This window comes from Ochotona princeps, chromosome 8 (assembly GCF_030435755.1).
Source record: "Ochotona princeps isolate mOchPri1 chromosome 8, mOchPri1.hap1, whole genome shotgun sequence".
NCBI classification, from domain to species: domain Eukaryota; kingdom Metazoa; phylum Chordata; class Mammalia; order Lagomorpha; family Ochotonidae; genus Ochotona; species Ochotona princeps.
Window position 1 is genome coordinate 73,470,124 of NC_080839.1, and position 18,141 is coordinate 73,488,264.

The 18,141-nt window shown below is 44.3% G+C and overlaps 1 protein-coding gene across 1 annotated transcript in view; it reads left to right on the forward strand.

The window, feature by feature from the left end:
• NBAS (NBAS subunit of NRZ tethering complex) overlaps positions 1-17,504 on the forward strand; it is a 376,509-nt gene extending 359,005 nt beyond the window's left edge. Inside the window, exon 52 of the mRNA XM_058668260.1 lies at positions 17,396-17,504. Within this exon, the coding sequence (XP_058524243.1) occupies positions 17,396-17,464 (69 nt within the window). The 3' untranslated portion in view covers positions 17,465-17,504. The remainder of the gene's footprint in view (positions 1-17,395) is intronic.
• Positions 17,505-18,141: the final 637 nt, after the last annotated feature.

Genomic DNA, 18,141 nt, shown 5'->3' on the forward strand with positions numbered 1-18,141 from the left:
TTCTGGACTCTATGTTTAGTATACGCTTGCAATGGGGGAATCTCAACTGAACTTGAGCTGTGGTTATGCAACAAGGTGGAGGAATCCACCATGGTGGGAGGGTTTGGGGAGGGGTGGGGAGAACCCAAGTACCTATGAAACTGTGTCACATAATACAATGTAATTCATGAATTAAAAATAAAAAAAAAATAAAAACAAATCAAAACCAGGATCCACAAACAGTAAGATTAGGAGAACCACATATTTTTCGGGCTTCTCTTACATAGCACGTCAGCACTTGAGACTTTCAAAGGCTCCAGGCCAGTCTTCATTTGGGGCTCTTTTTGTTCTGTCCACACAGGCGTTTGTGCTGGACTGTTCTCTGGGAGAAGGCTCTGCGGCAGGGGCTTTCTTAGCGGAGCCATGGAGGCCACACCCGGTCCTGAGCTCCCTGAAGAGTGGCTAAGCCCAGGGCCGGTGGCCAGGCAGGCCTGGGCGGGGCCCGTGAGGGCAGGGGCCAGGATGCAGCCCTAGAATTGCCTGGTGCCTCATGGTTGCTCTTCCTGCTGCCGGGTGGCCAGCTTGCTTTTCTGACAGTTACTTTGAGAGGGTTCTGTTGCCTCGATGAGTCCAGTGTCATACATCAGGAACTTGTGTGCCATGACCTTCAAGCCTCCATGGGGTCAGGTCTGGAATGGGGCTGCAGGTGGTTACAGGAGCCTCAGCGGTTTGCCATGGAAGATTGCATACTGCAAAGAGGCTGTCACCCAGTACTTCATCTTTTGTATGAAACATTCTATTGAAGTGCACCACATGGGGAAGGCAAAAAGGAATTACTGAGAAAAAGGATGCCTTGAGTTGTCAAATAGCTCTTGTTGGTTGGAAAGATGAGTTTGATAATGCTTTTTGCTTCTATGAAAATCCAACACACACACACACACACACACACACACACACACACACACACCATTAAAAGGTTCCTGAAATGAAGGTAAAAGCAGCTGGTGTAATTGGACGTTTAAAAAAAATTCCTGGGACTTTTTCATCCGCTAATGTGATGTAATGATCCTTTTATGCTTACCTTTTGCTGAGAGATTCAAACGACAATTGGGGTGTGAAAGCACCTTGTACCTCGTGCAGTCAGCGGAGAGATGAATGTCTTTGTTATGGACTGTGGGATCCTGGCCAGCAGTTTGTATGTTGAGTCCCTGACCCCCAGTATGACCGTAGTTGGAGAGATGGATTAAATGCATGTGAGATTACAAGGGTGGGTCCATCGGCCAGTGGGGCTGGAGCCCTTGCAGAGGAGACGGACTTGGGCTGTCTGGTTGCCTGGCAGGAAAGCACTCCCACCAGAAACCTAATCCACTGACAGTTGAATTTGGGGTCTCAGGACCTGTGCTAGTCTGCCTGCTGCATTTCGTTATGGCAGCTTGAGCTGATCAGAAGTCTTTTGAAATCCTTGCTGTGGCCAAACACCCTATCAATTGAGATCAAATAATTGTCCTAGCAGACAGAAGCCCAAGGAGACGGATTGCCACTTTAAACACTGAGGACAGCTGTGGCGACCGCATGGCAGTGTGGCTCTGCAGCTCCGTGTGGCTGCTGTCCCCTGGTCCCAGTTTTGGCATACGCCTCACTCACCGGCAGAGTGGCAGTTCTTTACTCTGCCTTTCAATCCGAAGCAGTCAGTGAAGGTGGGTCGTGACCTCCAAGTGGCTCCATGTGGATTGTAACTTGGCAAAAGAGCAGCTTGGGCCTAGTTCCCGCTGTGGTGGTGGTGGTAGGGGTCGTTCACTGGGTCTCTAAATTGATAGTTCTATTTATAATTAATCTAAAATTAATGCAGAAATGTTTGTACATCCATACGCCTGATAAAGTGCTAGGTACTTTCACATAGCTTGTTGCATGTGAGTCAATATAATCATATTCTCCCCTGAAAAGAACTGTTTGTAGAATCGGGTTTATCTAAATAGTCAGACCTAAGCTTGAGATCCAACTGCCGTGCGTGTTAGCACCTTCCTTCCTGATCTAGTGTCCCCATGCTTTAGGCCTTTGTTTTTCAGAGATTAAAGCCATTTGTTTTGTCAAGGCACACTGTGGCAGAACTGGGTTTAGATCCTGGGTCTCTGCTTCTAGAATGCAATCAACTAGTTATTCACTAAAGGACGATTTATTTAGCGTATGTGCTGTATTTGTGGGATCAGGCTAGATGCTAGAATAGAGTTCACAGACAGACTAGTACACATTCACACATACATACACACACATACACACACAAGCTGCTATGTGTATGTTACAGTCATTGTGGGTATTTCTTAGCACTGGCAGACTCCCAACCCTCAACAGCAGTCTGATATCATCTCGGTATATTATCTGATATTATTAGCTCAGTGTTCCTCCTTCTGTTTGTTTTATTACTTTGACTGTTAACTGTTACACGGAGAGCCACATACACCACTGTGGAATGAATTGTACTAGCAGAAGTGGACTCTCTTGGTAGGAAGGAGAAGCCCATACCACCTCCATGCCCCATCTTCTGCCAAACTGTCCCTGATCCTGCCAGGGCCCTTTGGTCATTTGTTTTTCCTTCTGATTTTGTTTCTTGAACGTTGACAGTGTCCATGTAGCTGGGGTATTTTGTAGAATCTTACTCTCTAGGCTACTATGACAGGTTGAGTTTTGTGCCCTCCACCTCGTGTCACTGTCTGCATGTGCATGTGCTGAAATCCTAGCTCCCGCTATGAAAAGTGGCAGTTAACATGAGCTCATTAGGGTAGTGTGCTGGAAAGAAGGAATATGGGGACACAGACATGCGCAAGAGGAAGATCCTGAGAAGGCTCAGGGCGAAGACAGACATTTATGGGGTGAGAAGAGAGGCCCAGAAGGTCCGCCCTTCAACGACCAACATCCTGCAAGGAAACAAGAATCTAATACAAGTTTGTTACGGCAGCCCTAGCACCCTGATGGAGCCCTCTCCACCTCTCCACCTCTCTTACTGTGAATTTCTGGAAAATTCTAGCTCACTTGTCACTGTTCTTCAGGGGTATAGGTAAGGGCTATGAATAATCAGTTCCAACATGGCAGTTTCACTCCTCTAGATTACATTGTTTTGTCCTCTATATGTTAGTTACCACAAAGAAAAACTGCTGTTTGTCTTGGGAACTGCCTTGTTTTACCAGGTGTGATGGTCTCCATTATATCCACTTTGCTGCTAAAGATAGGAACTCAGCATTTTTTATGGTTGAGTAGTATTATTAGTATTCCTGTGTGTGTGTTTGCAGGTGTGGGTGTTTGTGTGTGAGAAATCAATGTCTTTTTTCTTTCTTCTTGTTTTTTTTTTTTTTTTTTAAACTTTGGTTGTCTCTCTGGCCAAAGATTACACAACCTAAGCATGAATACAAAAATGAATGCAGTAAACTGAAACACATTTTTCAATACATAATTTAAGAATGACATCGTCTTGGAAGATGTTTTTCTATTGGAAAGACAGATTTACAGAGATAAGGAAGAGACACAGAGAAAGATCCTCCATCTGCTGGTTCACTCCCCAGATGGCTGCCACGGCTGGAGCTTGAGCTAATCTAAACCCAGAGTCAGGAGTTTTCCGCCATGTCTCCATACAGATACAGGGCCTCAAGTCTTTTGCCATCCTTCACTGGTTTCGCTGGATGGAAAGTGGGAGTAGCTAAGACAGGAACTGGCGTGGCTATGGGATTCTAGTACTTGTAAGGTGAGAATTTGGCCACTAGACCCACGCAATATAATTTCTTTATTGTGAGTTGATGACCATCTGGATTGATCGCATATATTAACTACTATGAATTGAGCTACTGTAAACTTTGGGTATAGATAACTTTTGTATGCTGGTTCATTTTCTTTGTGTAAATTCCTAGGGGTTAACCTACATTCTGAGTGTGTCTTTCTTGCTAATTTACCTGTTGAAATACTTGTAAAAAAAAATCTTTACCTCATGCCACTGGTAGTCCAGAGGTACAGATTCTAAAACCAAAAATAAAGAGGAAGAGTAAATGATTCCTTGGGCCCGGCGCCTGGCCTAGTGGCTAAAGTCCTCACCTTGCACGCCCCGGGATCCCATATGGGGACTGGTTCTAATCCCGGCAGCTCCACTTCCTATCCAACTCCCTGCTTGTGACCTGGGAAAGCAGTCGAGGATGGCCCAAAGCATTGGGACCCTGCACCCATGTGGGAGACCTGGAGGAGGTTCCTGGCTTCCGTTTTCGGATCGGCGCAGCACCGGCCGTTGTGCTCACTTGGGGAGTGAATCATCGGACTGAAGATCTTCCTCTCTGTCTCTCCTCCTCTCTGTATATCTGACTTTGTACTAAAAAAAATCTTAAAAAAAAAAGTAAATGATTCCTTCACTTTACTTTGGGTTATCAAAATAGAATTAGTACCTTGAAATCTTCTAACACGATATCATTCTTACGTTCTGTATTGAAAAAATATGTGTTTTAACTTATCGCATTCATTTTCCTTGTTCATGCTCAGGTTGTGTAATCTTTGGCCACAGATACACGGAGTTTTATGTTATTGGGTGAAAAGAACACAGCATTATCTATGAAATAATCAAAACAAAACATATAATAACTGATTTTAGCTCAAATTTAAGATCCAAATATCATCCACAGAAATGTAGTGAGCAAAATGTTCATCTGTTTGGCTGCAGCTCACTGGATATGGTCTGAGGGTCTCTGACAACCTTTCCTCTATCTGTTAGCATAAGCTCTGTCGGATGGGTTTGAATTATCCAGAACTGGAAGCAAATGTTTCCCTGAAATGCCCAGTTTGTTTTAGTTCCTCGCTTGAAAGACTATTTTAAAGACACAACGTGGTTGCTCGTTAATTTCTGTGGAGTTGGGCACTGTGCCTACCTTCTTCCACTGTATGGCACAACCCAGACACATACAAACATTTGTTTGTGTCAATATCCCTTTAGACAATTCAAATTTGGAAACACAGGCTGCTTCCTTAGCCCTAAATATGTCATGCACATAATTTCTTTTTTTTCCCCTTTCACAGAAAAGTCTAATTTTCAAGGCCCCTGGGATTATTGGAAATGAAAAAAAATCACATACTTACTCATTTCTTACCCCTCATCCACACAAAATATTTTTAAAGTACCATCATAATCATCAATATGGATACTTAAGATAGTTTTAAAAAATTACTTGTATTTGCTCTTTTCAGTCACTCCCTAATTTATTCATTTGTGCTATAGCTACAATTGTCAGAGCAAATCTCTGCAACCTATTACACACCCTTCTATGTTCCCCTGCTTGGCCTTCATTCCCTACATAGGTGTGCCTTCAATGGTTACTGCAACAACTCTCTTTTTGTCAGAATCTGGCCAGTTATTTTAGCTGTTTAAAGCCCATCATCTGGTAAATTGTTGCTGACAGCCTCACAGAAATACTCCCTAAGTTATTGTAGGTGGACATCAATCGTCTTTAGTCTTGAAGGTTATTTTCATTGTACAATAAATCCTTAGCTCATAGAACTTTTTCACTAAGATTCTTAAATATGTTACTCTACTTCTGGTGTTGAGCAGTCCAGTCAGAATTTCTGACAATAATGCGATTCTTTATCCTTAAAGTTAGTTTTGTTGTTGTTTTTATTTCCAAAGTATGCCTGGGCTGGTGTTCTCAGAGGCTTGTGTGCCCTTTCAGTCTGACACACACATGTAAAACTTCAGAAACAGTGTCTTGAGTTATAATTTTCTCCTTTAAAGGGTTTTGGTCTTTGAGAGCTCCCATTGTAGGCTTAATCCTTACCTTGCACTGAGTATTTTAAAGACAACTTATACATAGAAGTTGCAGTATCTTATTTCTGAGTCTCAGTAAATTGTGTCTTTTTTAAAAAAATATTTATTTATTTTTATTACAAAGTCAGATATACAGAGAGGAGAGACAGAGAGGAAGATCTTCTGTCCGATATTTCATTCCCCAAGTGAGCCGCAACGGCCAGTGCTGTGCCGATCTGAAGCTGGGAACCAGGAACCTCTTCCAGGTCTCCCACGCGGGTGCAGGGTCCCAAAGCATTGGGCCATCCTCGACTGCTTTCCCAGGCCACAAGCAGGGAGCTGGATGGGAAGTGGAGCTGCCGGGATTAGAACCAGTGCCCATATGGGATCCCGGTGCGTTCAAGGCGAGGACTTTAGCTGCTAGGCCACGCCGCCGGGCCCTAAACTGTGTCTTGATTCACTGGGAGTGATGCTGTCAGGAAGAGAGGGCTTCATGGATGTCTGGGGTGTCAGACCTTCCCATGCTGCTGTGGGGTGTTCTTCCTTTGTCTCTAGACTTAGGTTTCACGCTTGCCTGGGGTGGACCTGTCACCTCCGGTCCTGCTGTCTCAGGTGACTTGCTCTAGACTTTCATCTCAGGTTCACTGGGAGCAGCTTTCCTTGGCCACTCCTTCAGCTTCAAATATCAGTTTATATTAGTTTGGATGGCATTCTTTACTAATCTCTATAAGTTGTTTTTGAGGGATGGAGACAATACTGCATGAACTATGACAAACACAGCATTTTGACCAGTTAGTAAGCATTTAATGATTAATATTAATAGAAAACACTTAAATTTTGTGGACAGAATAATTATTTTCTCCCTAAGATTCATGATGTGTGTGTTTTTTAAAAAATATTTTTAATTTACTTGAAAGGCAGACTTACACAGAGAAAAGAAAACATAGAAAGAGAGAGAGAGAGAGAGAGAGAGGGAGAGAGGGAGAGAGAGGGAGAGATTTCAGAGAGACCTTCCATGCACTGGTGCATATCCCACACGGTCACAAAGGTCAGGGAAAAGCCAGGCCAAAATCAGGAGCCAGGAACTCCGTATGGGTCTCCCACGTGGATGGCTGCAGCTGTTTCTTGAGCGGCCTTCCACTGCTTGATCAGAAGTCAAGAAGCTGGGACTTAAACCAGCACTTGTACCAGGTGCCAGCATTGCAGACGATGGGTTAACCCATGGTGCCACGAAGCCATCCCTCACATGTTGTGATTTTAATGCACACAGTGATGGTATGTGGAACAAAAGGGTCTCTGGAACAAAAAGTGTGGAAGGTAGAGCCCTCAGCTATGAGTGTAGGACCCCCTTGAGAGCTGTCTTTCGTTCTCTCTGTTCAGTGGAAGGATACAAGGAGAAGCTGTCTCCGCAACCTGCAAGAGGGCCCTCACTGGGAACTAACAATATTGAAAGTTTGATCTTAAACGTCTAGGCTCCAGAAATGGCATCAACAGCTGCTGTTTCTAGGAAACCCAGTCTATGGAGTTTTTTTAGAGAAGCCTGAACTAGATGATTTACACATAGAGCACAAAGCACCATGGATTTCTGATGCACTTTGCGGCTAGGTTCTCCACCAGGACTGCCCATGGCAGAGCTGACACCTGGTCATGTGAGGCTAGGTTCCCCACCAGGACTGCCCGTGGCAGAGCTGGCACCTGGTCATGTGCGGCTAGGTTCTCCACCAGGACTGCCCGTGGCAGAGCTGGCACCTGGTCATGTGAGGCTAGGTTCTCCACCAGGACTGCCCGTGGCAGAGCTGACACCTAGTCATGTGCGGCTAGGTTCTCCACCAGGACTGCCCGTGGCAGAGCTGGCACCTGGTCATGTGAGGCTAGGTTCTCCACCAGGACTGCCCGTGGCAGAGCTGACACCTGGTCATGTGAGGCTAGGTTCTCCACCAGGACTGCCCGTGGCAGAGCTGGCACCTGGTCATGTGAGGCAGCAAGAAAGCTGGATCCTGGACTGAAAGGTCCGACTCACAGGTGTTAGTGCCACTCTTGTTTTAATAGTGTATGCTGACCATTAATTCAAGGAATAGTTTATGCTTTTCTAAGAACTATGATTCCCTGAAATTCACTCTTATTGATAGGCACCAAAGACTAAAAAAAAAGTTTGTGTTCTGTATGAGCAGAGGCTTTTAGTTGACTATAGAAATGTAAACAGGACTCCTCTAATGTGTTTTTAATAGTTTCCATTTCTGGAAATTAGCCAAGGTTTGCATCTTTAGCAGTAACAGATTTACTACATGGGCCAATTTCTCCCTTAAGAATTCTGCTAAAGATTTGACCTTAACCTCAATTGGTTCCATTATTTCCTTGTTCCAGTGAATTGATTCTCTAGTTTGTGAGTTCTAAAGTCTATGGAGGGTGGTGTTTACCACGTTTTAATTGATTGGATTGCCTTGGCATTCAGGTTGATCTTATACCCTAAAATCCCTTGGCTGCCCGGATGTTAAGAATTAAAAATCTTTTCCCAAAAACTGATTGAAAAACAATGACTACATCCTTCATATTCATTATTAATTGGTTGTGTTTCAAAGTAGCAGGAGACAGGCAATCAATTAATTATGTGCTTCAAAATTGTGGACTCCACACTGCAAAGCATGCAGTCCTCCTTTCCTCCCAATAAATTTGGATTGTTTTCTGTTGCTGTAACAGAATGCCTGCGTGATTAATAGAGGTGTGTTTGGCCCCTGATTCTGGAGGCTCTGGAATCTTGGGAAGTCCAACAGCATTGCATTGGCATCTGCTTCATATGGGGCTGCATCGCAATATGGCACAGGGCATTACATGGCGAGATAGGGCAAGTGTGCCAGCTTGGGCCCCAATGCCTTCCTGGGTCATGAGCCCCATCCTCATGACCTCTTCTAGTCTGAGTCACCTCCAGGAGGCCCAGCTCAAAATGCTACTGACATACGAAATGGATAGTTAACATTCAGCATGAGTTTTTGTGGGAGTAGGCATTCAAACCACAGCCAATGGCTTTCCTGGTTGGTAATGCTGTGTTTGTGATCTGGACTGGATAGGCCCAGCCAAGTTTCTATTTTCTAGAATCTGAACAGAGTTACCTCACCTCAACTTGGATAACTCGAGTTTTACTCCACCAAATAAATGTGGACATTAGAAGGATGTAAGTGCCTCATGGGCAGTTTTCTTGGGCTCAACAGCAAGTCCTCCTTGTTGGATCAATAAAAAAAAAGGAAGGTTGAGTAATGGAAAGAACACAGGCCTTTTGTGAGACAAATGTGCATGCCATGTCCTTACCTGCAAACTGTGTAAGCTTAGACCATTCACTGTTTCTGTGCTGCAGTGTACTCAAAAAGTAAAAATAATACTATCTCTCCTTTTTTGAATACTTGTGCTTTTTATTTGTGAAAAATATTTTCAAATGCCACAAAAAAGTGGAAACCTTGATGAAGCTCAGCTTGTGGCTCCCTGCTCTTGACTTATGTGAGGCTGTAGCGGGACCACGTTTCGGCTGCGAAGGCCAGGGCCTCTCACGGGGCCTGTAGAATGCAGCAGGCTTGCAGAGGAGCCTGCGGATCCTCCTGCCAGCCCTGCTTCTCTTCCTGCGTTGGCAGCTGAGGTCCCAACAACCTCACACTCACTTGCAGTGACAGCATTTGGCTCCGTGTGGTAACCGACTACACCTGGCACTGAAGGTGGCAGAGGAAGACACAGGGACTGGCTCAGGGGTGGACTGGGACTGGGATCCCTTCCCTTGGGCAGCAGGCTGGGTGGGAGAGAGCCAAGCATGGGAGTTCCCTGTGGGGCCGCCTGAGCATGGGCTCCTGGTGGGCATGAGGCAGCAGGGATGGAAGAGGAAGCCTCTCTGGAGTCGTGTCGGGGGCACAGAAGAGCTGCAGCGAACGGTAAGTTCAGAGAGCAGGTGCGGCTGTCGACAGTCTGTGAGAATGGCTGCGGGGAGTGGGGCCAAGTCACAGGGGAGGCTCCTCATGAAGTCAGAGTAAACATGCACGACCAGTCGTAGCTATGATGCTTTACTTAAATAATAATGAGGACCTTAGGTTAGTAATAGGGTTGATGTCTGTTTCAAAATGATGGTACTGCTTTTCTGGCATCATGATGCTGCAACAGGTATGTTATTCACATCTGCAGAGCTAAAAGGAAAGTTTCTCTCATTGTCATTTCCCTTTTACATCAAGGAAGTGGGCAGGGGGCTGATGCAGTCGGGGTGTAGAAGGTCAAATATGTGTCTGCAGAGAAAGCCAACTCCTCCAAAACTGTTCTCAGAATAGTCACAAGAAATTGAGGCATTTCCGGACATCTTAGGCTTCTTCACGTAACTATAACAAATTACCTTGACATCAGTAACTGAAATAGAACAGAAGCTTACTTCTCAACATTCTGGAGTCTGGGAGGCTAAGATAAAAGCATCAGCAGATTTCATGTCTGGAAAGAGCTCAGTCTGCTTCTAAGAGAAAACAGGAAGGAAATGGAAAGGATACTGGTCTGATATCGTTAGTTGGAACGATGCATATGTGTTGAGAAGTTGCATCCTAGCCCAAAAAAATGTGCAAGTGCTACATCTTAATCAAAAACTTTAAACAAAGGTAGTACCTTCCTGGCTTGTCTTTAAATGAAAGACAGAAAGAGCTCACCCCATCCCAACGTTGGAATTGTACTTTTACAGGTTAAGCCAATGACACCAGTGTCATTGGCATCCCATATGAGCACCAGTTATACTCCTGGACACTCCATTTCTAACCCAGGTCCTTGCTAATTCATGAGGGAAAGAAAAAGAAGAAGCCTGACCCCTGCCCATGGGTTTCTGGCCTGGGAGGGTTGGGTGCGGAAAGTATCAGCTGTCCTCAAGGTCTTTCACAGGTTCCTCTGAGCTCTTGGTACACCGGACCCAGCTTCCAACTCCCGATACCTGCTGCTCTGTCTTAGGCAGCTCAGCTGGCCATGACAAATACACCCCAAATCAAATGACTTTAGTAACAGATGCTAATGTGTGCATGATTCTTCATACTTATGTGCAGGGTCAAGATTCTGGGGAGACAGAACCTCCCCTAGGCAGTTGGCGCTTTCTTGCTGCTTCTCATGGGACCTTTCTGCAGTGTGTGTGTGTGTGTGTGTGTGTGTGTGTGTGTTTCTCTCTGCTTCTACTGTAAAGCCACTAGTCCACTCAGATTAGCAATCCACCTTATGCAACTTTATTTCCTCCTAATTGCACTTCAAGATGTGAAATTTGGGAGCCCAATGCAGTTTGTAGCACATTTGTGTCCAGATATTGATTAACTGAAGGTGTGCATGGTTTGTCAACCTGCCTCTGGCAGCTGGACGTGTTGGGGAACAGGCCTTGGTAGCAACCCTCAAACAAGGACTCGTCCCAGTTCCTATGGCCCTTGGTTGGTAGTTCTGAAAGGGACTTTTTGCATCATTGCTTAAAATTTCTTCTTGGGATAAAGCATCAGTAAACTATTGGTACCTGGTCAATAGCGTATTTTCTACTAACTGTATCATTTCCATGTATTCTTAGTCTACCCTCTTCCCAGGTATTTCTATATGGCAAAATACATTATATTTTTTTAAAGATTTATTTTATTTTTATTGGAAAGGCAGATATACAGAGAGGAGGAGAGACAGAGAGGAAGATCTTCTGTCCAATGACTCACTCCCCAAGTGGCCGCAGCGGCTGGAGCTGAGCCAATCCGAAGCCAGGAGCCTCTTCCAGGTCTCCCATGTGGGTGCAGGGTCCCAAAGGTTTGGGCCATCCTCGACTGCTTTCCCAGGCCACAGGCAGGGAGCTAGATGGGAAGCGGGGCAATCGGGGTTAGAACCGGTGCCCGTATGGGATCCCGGTGCGTTCAAGGCGAGGACCTTAACCACTACATCATCGCGCTGGGCCCTAAAATACATTATTTTTACTTGCATCTTGGTCCCAGGGTCCGATTCTGGGTCAGCTTAAAGAGACTGGCATTTGTTTGCATAGATAATTGTAGTTCCAGGAAGACTTGAAGTAGTGCTCTGGTAAATCCCCTCTTCCCTTTGCCATGTAGCAGGGGACTAACTGTGGAGGGGAGTGGCTCTGACCAAGGCATCCCAGAAGGGTTTGAAAGAGGTAATGTTTGAACTAGCCTTGAGGGATGAGTATAGCTTGGACAAGTACCTTACACAATCCAAGAATAAAAGAAGATGGTGTGTGTGAGTATGTGTGTGTGTGTGTGTGTGTGTGTGTGTGTGTGTGTCTGAAGAGTGAGAATAAATGCATCAATAAATTCTGGGAGTGAGACCAAATCCATGTCCCCAAGGACTTGGTGCTGTAGTGCACTAAAGGTAGTAGGTAAAGTTACTTGTCAGTTACTCTGGTATTTGGTGCATCGTCTCCTAGGTGTTATGTGTTCCCAGAGCAGGCTTTCCAGGCCTAGCATGCTCAGGGAGCCTGCGTACTGAGCTCCCTCACACCTTGGCAGCAGCTGGAGGGAACACTGAGCTTTTGTAAAGCCCTCCTCTGGCAGAGTCCCAAGATTCAAGGCAGGGTCCACAGTTTTGCTTTAATGGCCTTAGCTCAACTCATGTTCATCATTTGATTTAGAGCTTGCAGTGTTCATATTTTGTACATTGGGCCAATTCTCTGGTGATTTTAATATTTCATTTATCGACTGATTTAACTTTTAATAGTATCCAAAGCCATCTCATTAGATTACAGTGCTGAATGAGAGCCGCTGTAATAGCTATCCCGTTGTTCGAATAAATTCAATTTGAACAGATGTAGCCCAGAGCAAAGGGGGATCATAATTTCTGAAATATTTTTGCTGTCCTGTATGCTAAACAAGCCTCAGCTTCTTCAGGTCCAGGTCTTGGCTGTAACAGACAAGTGTGTAAACATTTTGGAAGACCAAGCCGAAAGATATGATGTGGACTTGGTCAGTGTAATGCTGCTTTGTGTCATTGTGCTGTGCCTCTGTAACAGCCACATTTGGGGACTTTCTTAGAGATTCATGGCTGTACCTGTTTACTCCGAATCTCGAGTTGACAAGGTAGATGTTTGGGTGTTTTGTTTTTATTAAGTATACAGAGAAGTCTGCTCTTGGTCCTGAAATGTGTAACAGTTTTCAACAATGACTTAACCGTAGAATACACTCTCTGAACCTCTAATAACAATAAAAAAGTGTTAGTTTACTGAAACCGCTGTCAAAATTACTCTTCTATACTGTGACATTCTCAGTCTAGATGGATAAGTCAAAAATAGCAGCTAAATGACCCGTAACACCGTTTGCCCTGGGAGAGGAAAGCCTGCTGCTTTCCCCAGCGGCTGAGCCCAGGGGAGTGTTGAGTGCAGTCCGATGGGCTGAGGCTCCCTTGGAGGGACTGTACAATGGCAGGTTCTACATTGTGTCCAAGGTCTGTTTCTCCCAAATTTCCAGTGGAAGATACAGGGAAGATGTAACTTAGCTCTGATGGAAAAATACTTACGCTCTTGAGCTGATGGTCAGCTCAAAGAAAATAGACTTTTGAGTATTTCAGAAAGCTAATATTAGGGTTAGCTTTTAGGTGAGATGTCATTCAGATTCTTCAGGAACGTTTTTTTTTTTTTTTTCAAAGAAGGGACTGTGACAAGAAAGAAGGTGCAGGAAGGATTTTCCAGAGCTGGGGACAACAGTGTGAAGTGAAGGAAACCCCACTCCCATCTTGTGGACAGGGGGCACTTCCAGGCACTAGAGTTGCCAGCCAAATAACCTTCTGTTGTTCTGAAAGTCATCTGAAGCTCCTCAAGTGGACATGCCTGTGCTGTGGGCCATTGCTGTTAAGGAGAAGCAGAGCTATTCAGAAACTCAGAAAGTTTGTGGAAAGGACATTTGTGCTAGGTCTTGCACTGACCCACAAGGCCATGGACGGGCAGCCAGAAGCTGGGTGTGGAAGCAAGAAGGCTGGCTTCAAGCTCCCTAGCCTCAGACATACATCATCCACTGCTCTACTGCCCGCCTGGCAAGTGCAGAAAATGAGTCTACGGATTTTACCAGATGTCAGCAGGACAATATCCTGTCCTTCATTCTTGACTCACACGTCTGATTCTGCATGAATATTACGATGAGAGAAAGAAATATGCGTCTCTCCTTTAAAATAGTGATTTGCTTGCCACTCTTGCTGTAAGGCTCAGTGCAAATGCTGTTTTTGGTGAAACCACACCTTCCTGTGTGCCACCTCACAGTCAGATGGGATCAAAATGTGAACTTGTCTATTAGATGTATATTTAACTTTTATTTTTAATGTATGTGTAGTTATTTTTATACTTGCACTATTTACATGTATTTGCACATTACTAAGCTATTTGTGTTACTATATATATGTATCAGTATACATGCATTATGTTCTGCACACATGAGTAGGACATTTAAAGGACTGTGATATAGATATGAGAATTTAATTAATCACTCATATTTTAAAATTCTTTTCTGCCCCTGGAATTTATTGTAAAATTTAAAAGTAAATATTAAGGTTGAATGTTCATTACATACGAAATGTTAACACTTTGTGGTGCAACAAGATCTTATAGATCTAAGTTCAATTTTTAAATGGTGTTGGCTTTATCGGCTGTCAGGTTTGGAAAGGATTCCTCCCAAAGACGTGTTGGTCCCAATGGAGGGTGGGCCTTCGTGGCTGTTTACTGTATCTTCATTCTCATTTTTCAGTGCTATCCACCAATTATGCAAAGGCTTTTTGTTGGAACAGGGCTAATATATTTCTATTTTCCTGATGTCAGGCAGTTAGTCTGGCAAACTAATTGGAAGATATTTCATTTTTACATTTTTTTTAAGCAAATGGATCTGAAACCCGTTGAAACTTCATTTGGAAGCTATGCAAGCATGCTAGATACTTGTGTGGAAGTGTGCATCCGTGAACATTATTTCGATTGACACACCAACCACATTGGCAAGAATCACACAGAAAGGGAATGGTTTGAAAAATGCTCTTTAACACGTGCGTTTCTCTGAAAACTGGTTACTTTTCTGTTTGTACCTTGAAGGGTCGGGTTAAATGTGTTTTTAAAAATTCCTGCCCGTGGCACACCACTGAGCTATTTGTCATCTCAGAAAAGGCCACAGATTTTGATACCCTCTCTCTTTGCAAATGAAAAATGCTCAACCCTTCTTTGACTTCAACAACTATTTCAAGTACAATGTATTTCAAAGGAAATTTATAGTCAAACCCTACATCATTCTGAAGTTTTAAGAAAATTCTGCTGCTTGGATTTCCTTTTTCTTATGCATGGTCACATTAATGGAACTCTGTGGTACCATGTACAACTCTGGCTTTTATTTCTTTGCTGGAATAGCTTGCCTGTAATGGACATGTGAATGAATTTCGTGAGTAATGCTGGTCTCTACAACTCTGATATTTCTGAAATTCTAGTGGTTGTGTTTCCTCAATGTTCCTTTAAAGCAATGTTATTATTGCAGAGTACATTATCCAGACTTTCTTTTACAATAGAATTCTTTCACATCTCGGATAAAAATGATTTTCCGCATGTGTCATTCTGGGTCACTACGTCACAGCATTCAGACTGTGCACTGGCAGAGTTAACACATGTCACACAGGTGACAGTAGGAATGATCTCTCCAGACTGTACAGTTTGCACAAGTATAGGAGACAGTGGGACAGACACTGCTAATCCATCAAGTCGGACATGTTGGAAACACGTGACCTTGCATTCAATGGTCGTTTCCCCCACGTTTCACTATCTAAGTGTTGTTGTGTATCTTCTCAATGTTTCTGACAAAGGATGCCTTTTAACTGATTATCAAGGTCCATATTATAGCTGTGGATGATATCAGCCATATTACTGTGGAAGTAGGAGTGAGAATTTTTTTTTAAGTTTGCTAATCTAGATGCCTTACACTCTTTTAATAAACAGTTTTTTTATCTTATGATATAATTCCATAGGCTCTGGATTTCCCTTACCCCCTCCCCAAATTCCCTTTTCCCCACTGATTTTCTCCATATTTTTACAATAATACAGCCCCTCATAAGTCCATCATTCCGATACATATGTTTATCCTGATATTATGGATATTGACAATGATGCCTCTCACTCTTAAAGCCTGCATATTTAGAGGATATGAACTATATAAGAACCAGCGGAAGTTAAAATTTCAAATAGATCTGCCTCTATCTCCTCCTCTATGTATATCTGACTTTCCAATAAAAATAAATAAATATTAAAAAAAAAAACAAGTAATCTGTGAGTTTGGTGGTGTGGTGTGGAGTTAAGCCACAGTCTACAATGGCAGTGCTTGTTTGAGTCTTGACTGTTCCAGCTCCCTGATAATGCACTTGGGAAAGTAGCAGAAGATACCCCAATACTTGGGTCTCTGTCACCCACATGGGAGAAACAAAATTCTAGGCTCCTGGCTTCCACCTAGCCCAGCGCAGGTTATTGCAGCCATCTAAGGGAGTGGAACCAGCAGATGGAAGACCTCTCTGCCTCTCTCCACCTCTCACTGTAATTCTGCATTTCAAAAATCATAAATAATTTTTTAAAAAGTAACCTGTGATCATATTTCTTCAGAAATTGTTTCCCAAACGCTGATTTAAATTCCTTCAAGCTGGGCCCAGCAGCGTGGCCTAGCAGCTAACGTCCTCGCCTTGAACGCACCGGATCCCATATGGGCGCCGGTTCTAATCCCAGCGGCCCTGCTTCCCATCCAGCTCCCTGCTTGTGGCCCGAGAAAGCAGTCAAGGAGGGCCAGTGCTTTGGGACCCTGCACCCGCGTGGGAGACCTGGAAGAAGTTCTGGGCTTCAGATTGGCTCAGCTCCAGCCATTGTGGCACACTTGGGGAGTGAATCATCGGACGGAAGATCTTCCTCTCTGTCTCTCCTCCTCTCTGTATATCTGACTTTGTAATAAAAAAAAATAAATGTTTAAAAAAATTCCTTCAGGCTTTTGTTGTGCACTAAAAGCATGGTTAGGATTGTATTATGTATGCAACAATATATTTCAATTTTTCACTTAATCAGAAGTTACTGACTTTTAGTAATTTTCTGCAGTTTAGCAATATTTTGTAGATACTGTGGTAGGGCAAGGAACAAGCGTGGCAATCATCCTGGACATGAATGTTGGCTCTTCCTGTGAACCAGTGCAATGGCATCAGACAAATAACCCACTCACGAACCAGCTGGCGCTTGTTAAATAACAGCACACTACCTCCCTTTACAAAGTAAGCCATTTCATACACATAAGACACTTCTCACTTAGTAGGTATTCACTAGGTTGTTATGTTATAGCATGTGTTAACAAAGTGTTACCTGCAGGGTGAATCCAGCTTGCTCCTGAATCTGCCGAGATTTGCTTGGTTCATCTGCGCAAGGAAAATGCCATTGGAACACAACATTACTCCTCTGTGTAGCTAATGTCTGTGACTGCTTCCAGACTGCACACTTGCTCCTTCTATGCACCAAGCCTAAGATACCAAGCAAGACCTTGCTACAATGGACTCATGCTTGTGTCCCTTTCAAGTGCACACAGCACTTCTTAACTCGCCAGTGTGGCAGGGAGGTGGGTATTTTGGAACCTAGAACCTTCATGAGTGGGATCAGTGTATCCGTAGAAGAGACCCCACCGAGCTGTGTCATTCTCTTTGCAGATTCAGGGAAGAGAGGTGATTGTACCTGGAAAGGAGCCCTCCCTGGAACCGCCTGAGCTGGCTCTCTGACCCTGGACTTCAGCCTCCAGAATGGTGAGCAATAAAATCCTGCGGTTTGAGAGTCACTTATTACTGTGTTTTGTTATAGCAGCCTGGGTGGAAAGTGCAGCCCCCTTACAGAAACATGCCTATCTTGGTCCTGTAGAAATATTGTTACTTATTCCTTGTGATTTTACAAATGTGAGTAGCCCACTCCCCGGCCTCCGCAGTGGCCTGGGGATGTGTACTGTGATCGGCCAATCCTGCACGTGGAACCTACTTCCACTCAACTGCTCGCTGCCTGCCTTCTACTGAGCGTGTTCCCAGGAGGATGAGGGTATCAGCAAGCCCCGCCCCGGCAATCTTCATCCAGTGACTGACACTGAATGTGAACACTGCCCACACCCGTGCCACTGATGAGCTGAATCTGGCTCTCAGAGTTGCCCAGTAAGTCCCACTGCTCTTACTCTTTGCCATCTTGCTTCTCCATTTTCCCTGGCTCACCTGTGTCTGCCCCTCCTGACACTTGCCATGATCGCTGCTCAGGCAAATGCCTTGAACCCACGTCCTTGCTTCTGGCTCTGCTTGCATTAACCTCTGCTTCCTTCCATGCCTTGAGTGGTTCAGGTAACTTCCTGATTTCCCACTGTGTGAGGCTGGGGGCACAGACAGGACTTGGTCACCAGCTCCAGTGGCTGGTCACACAC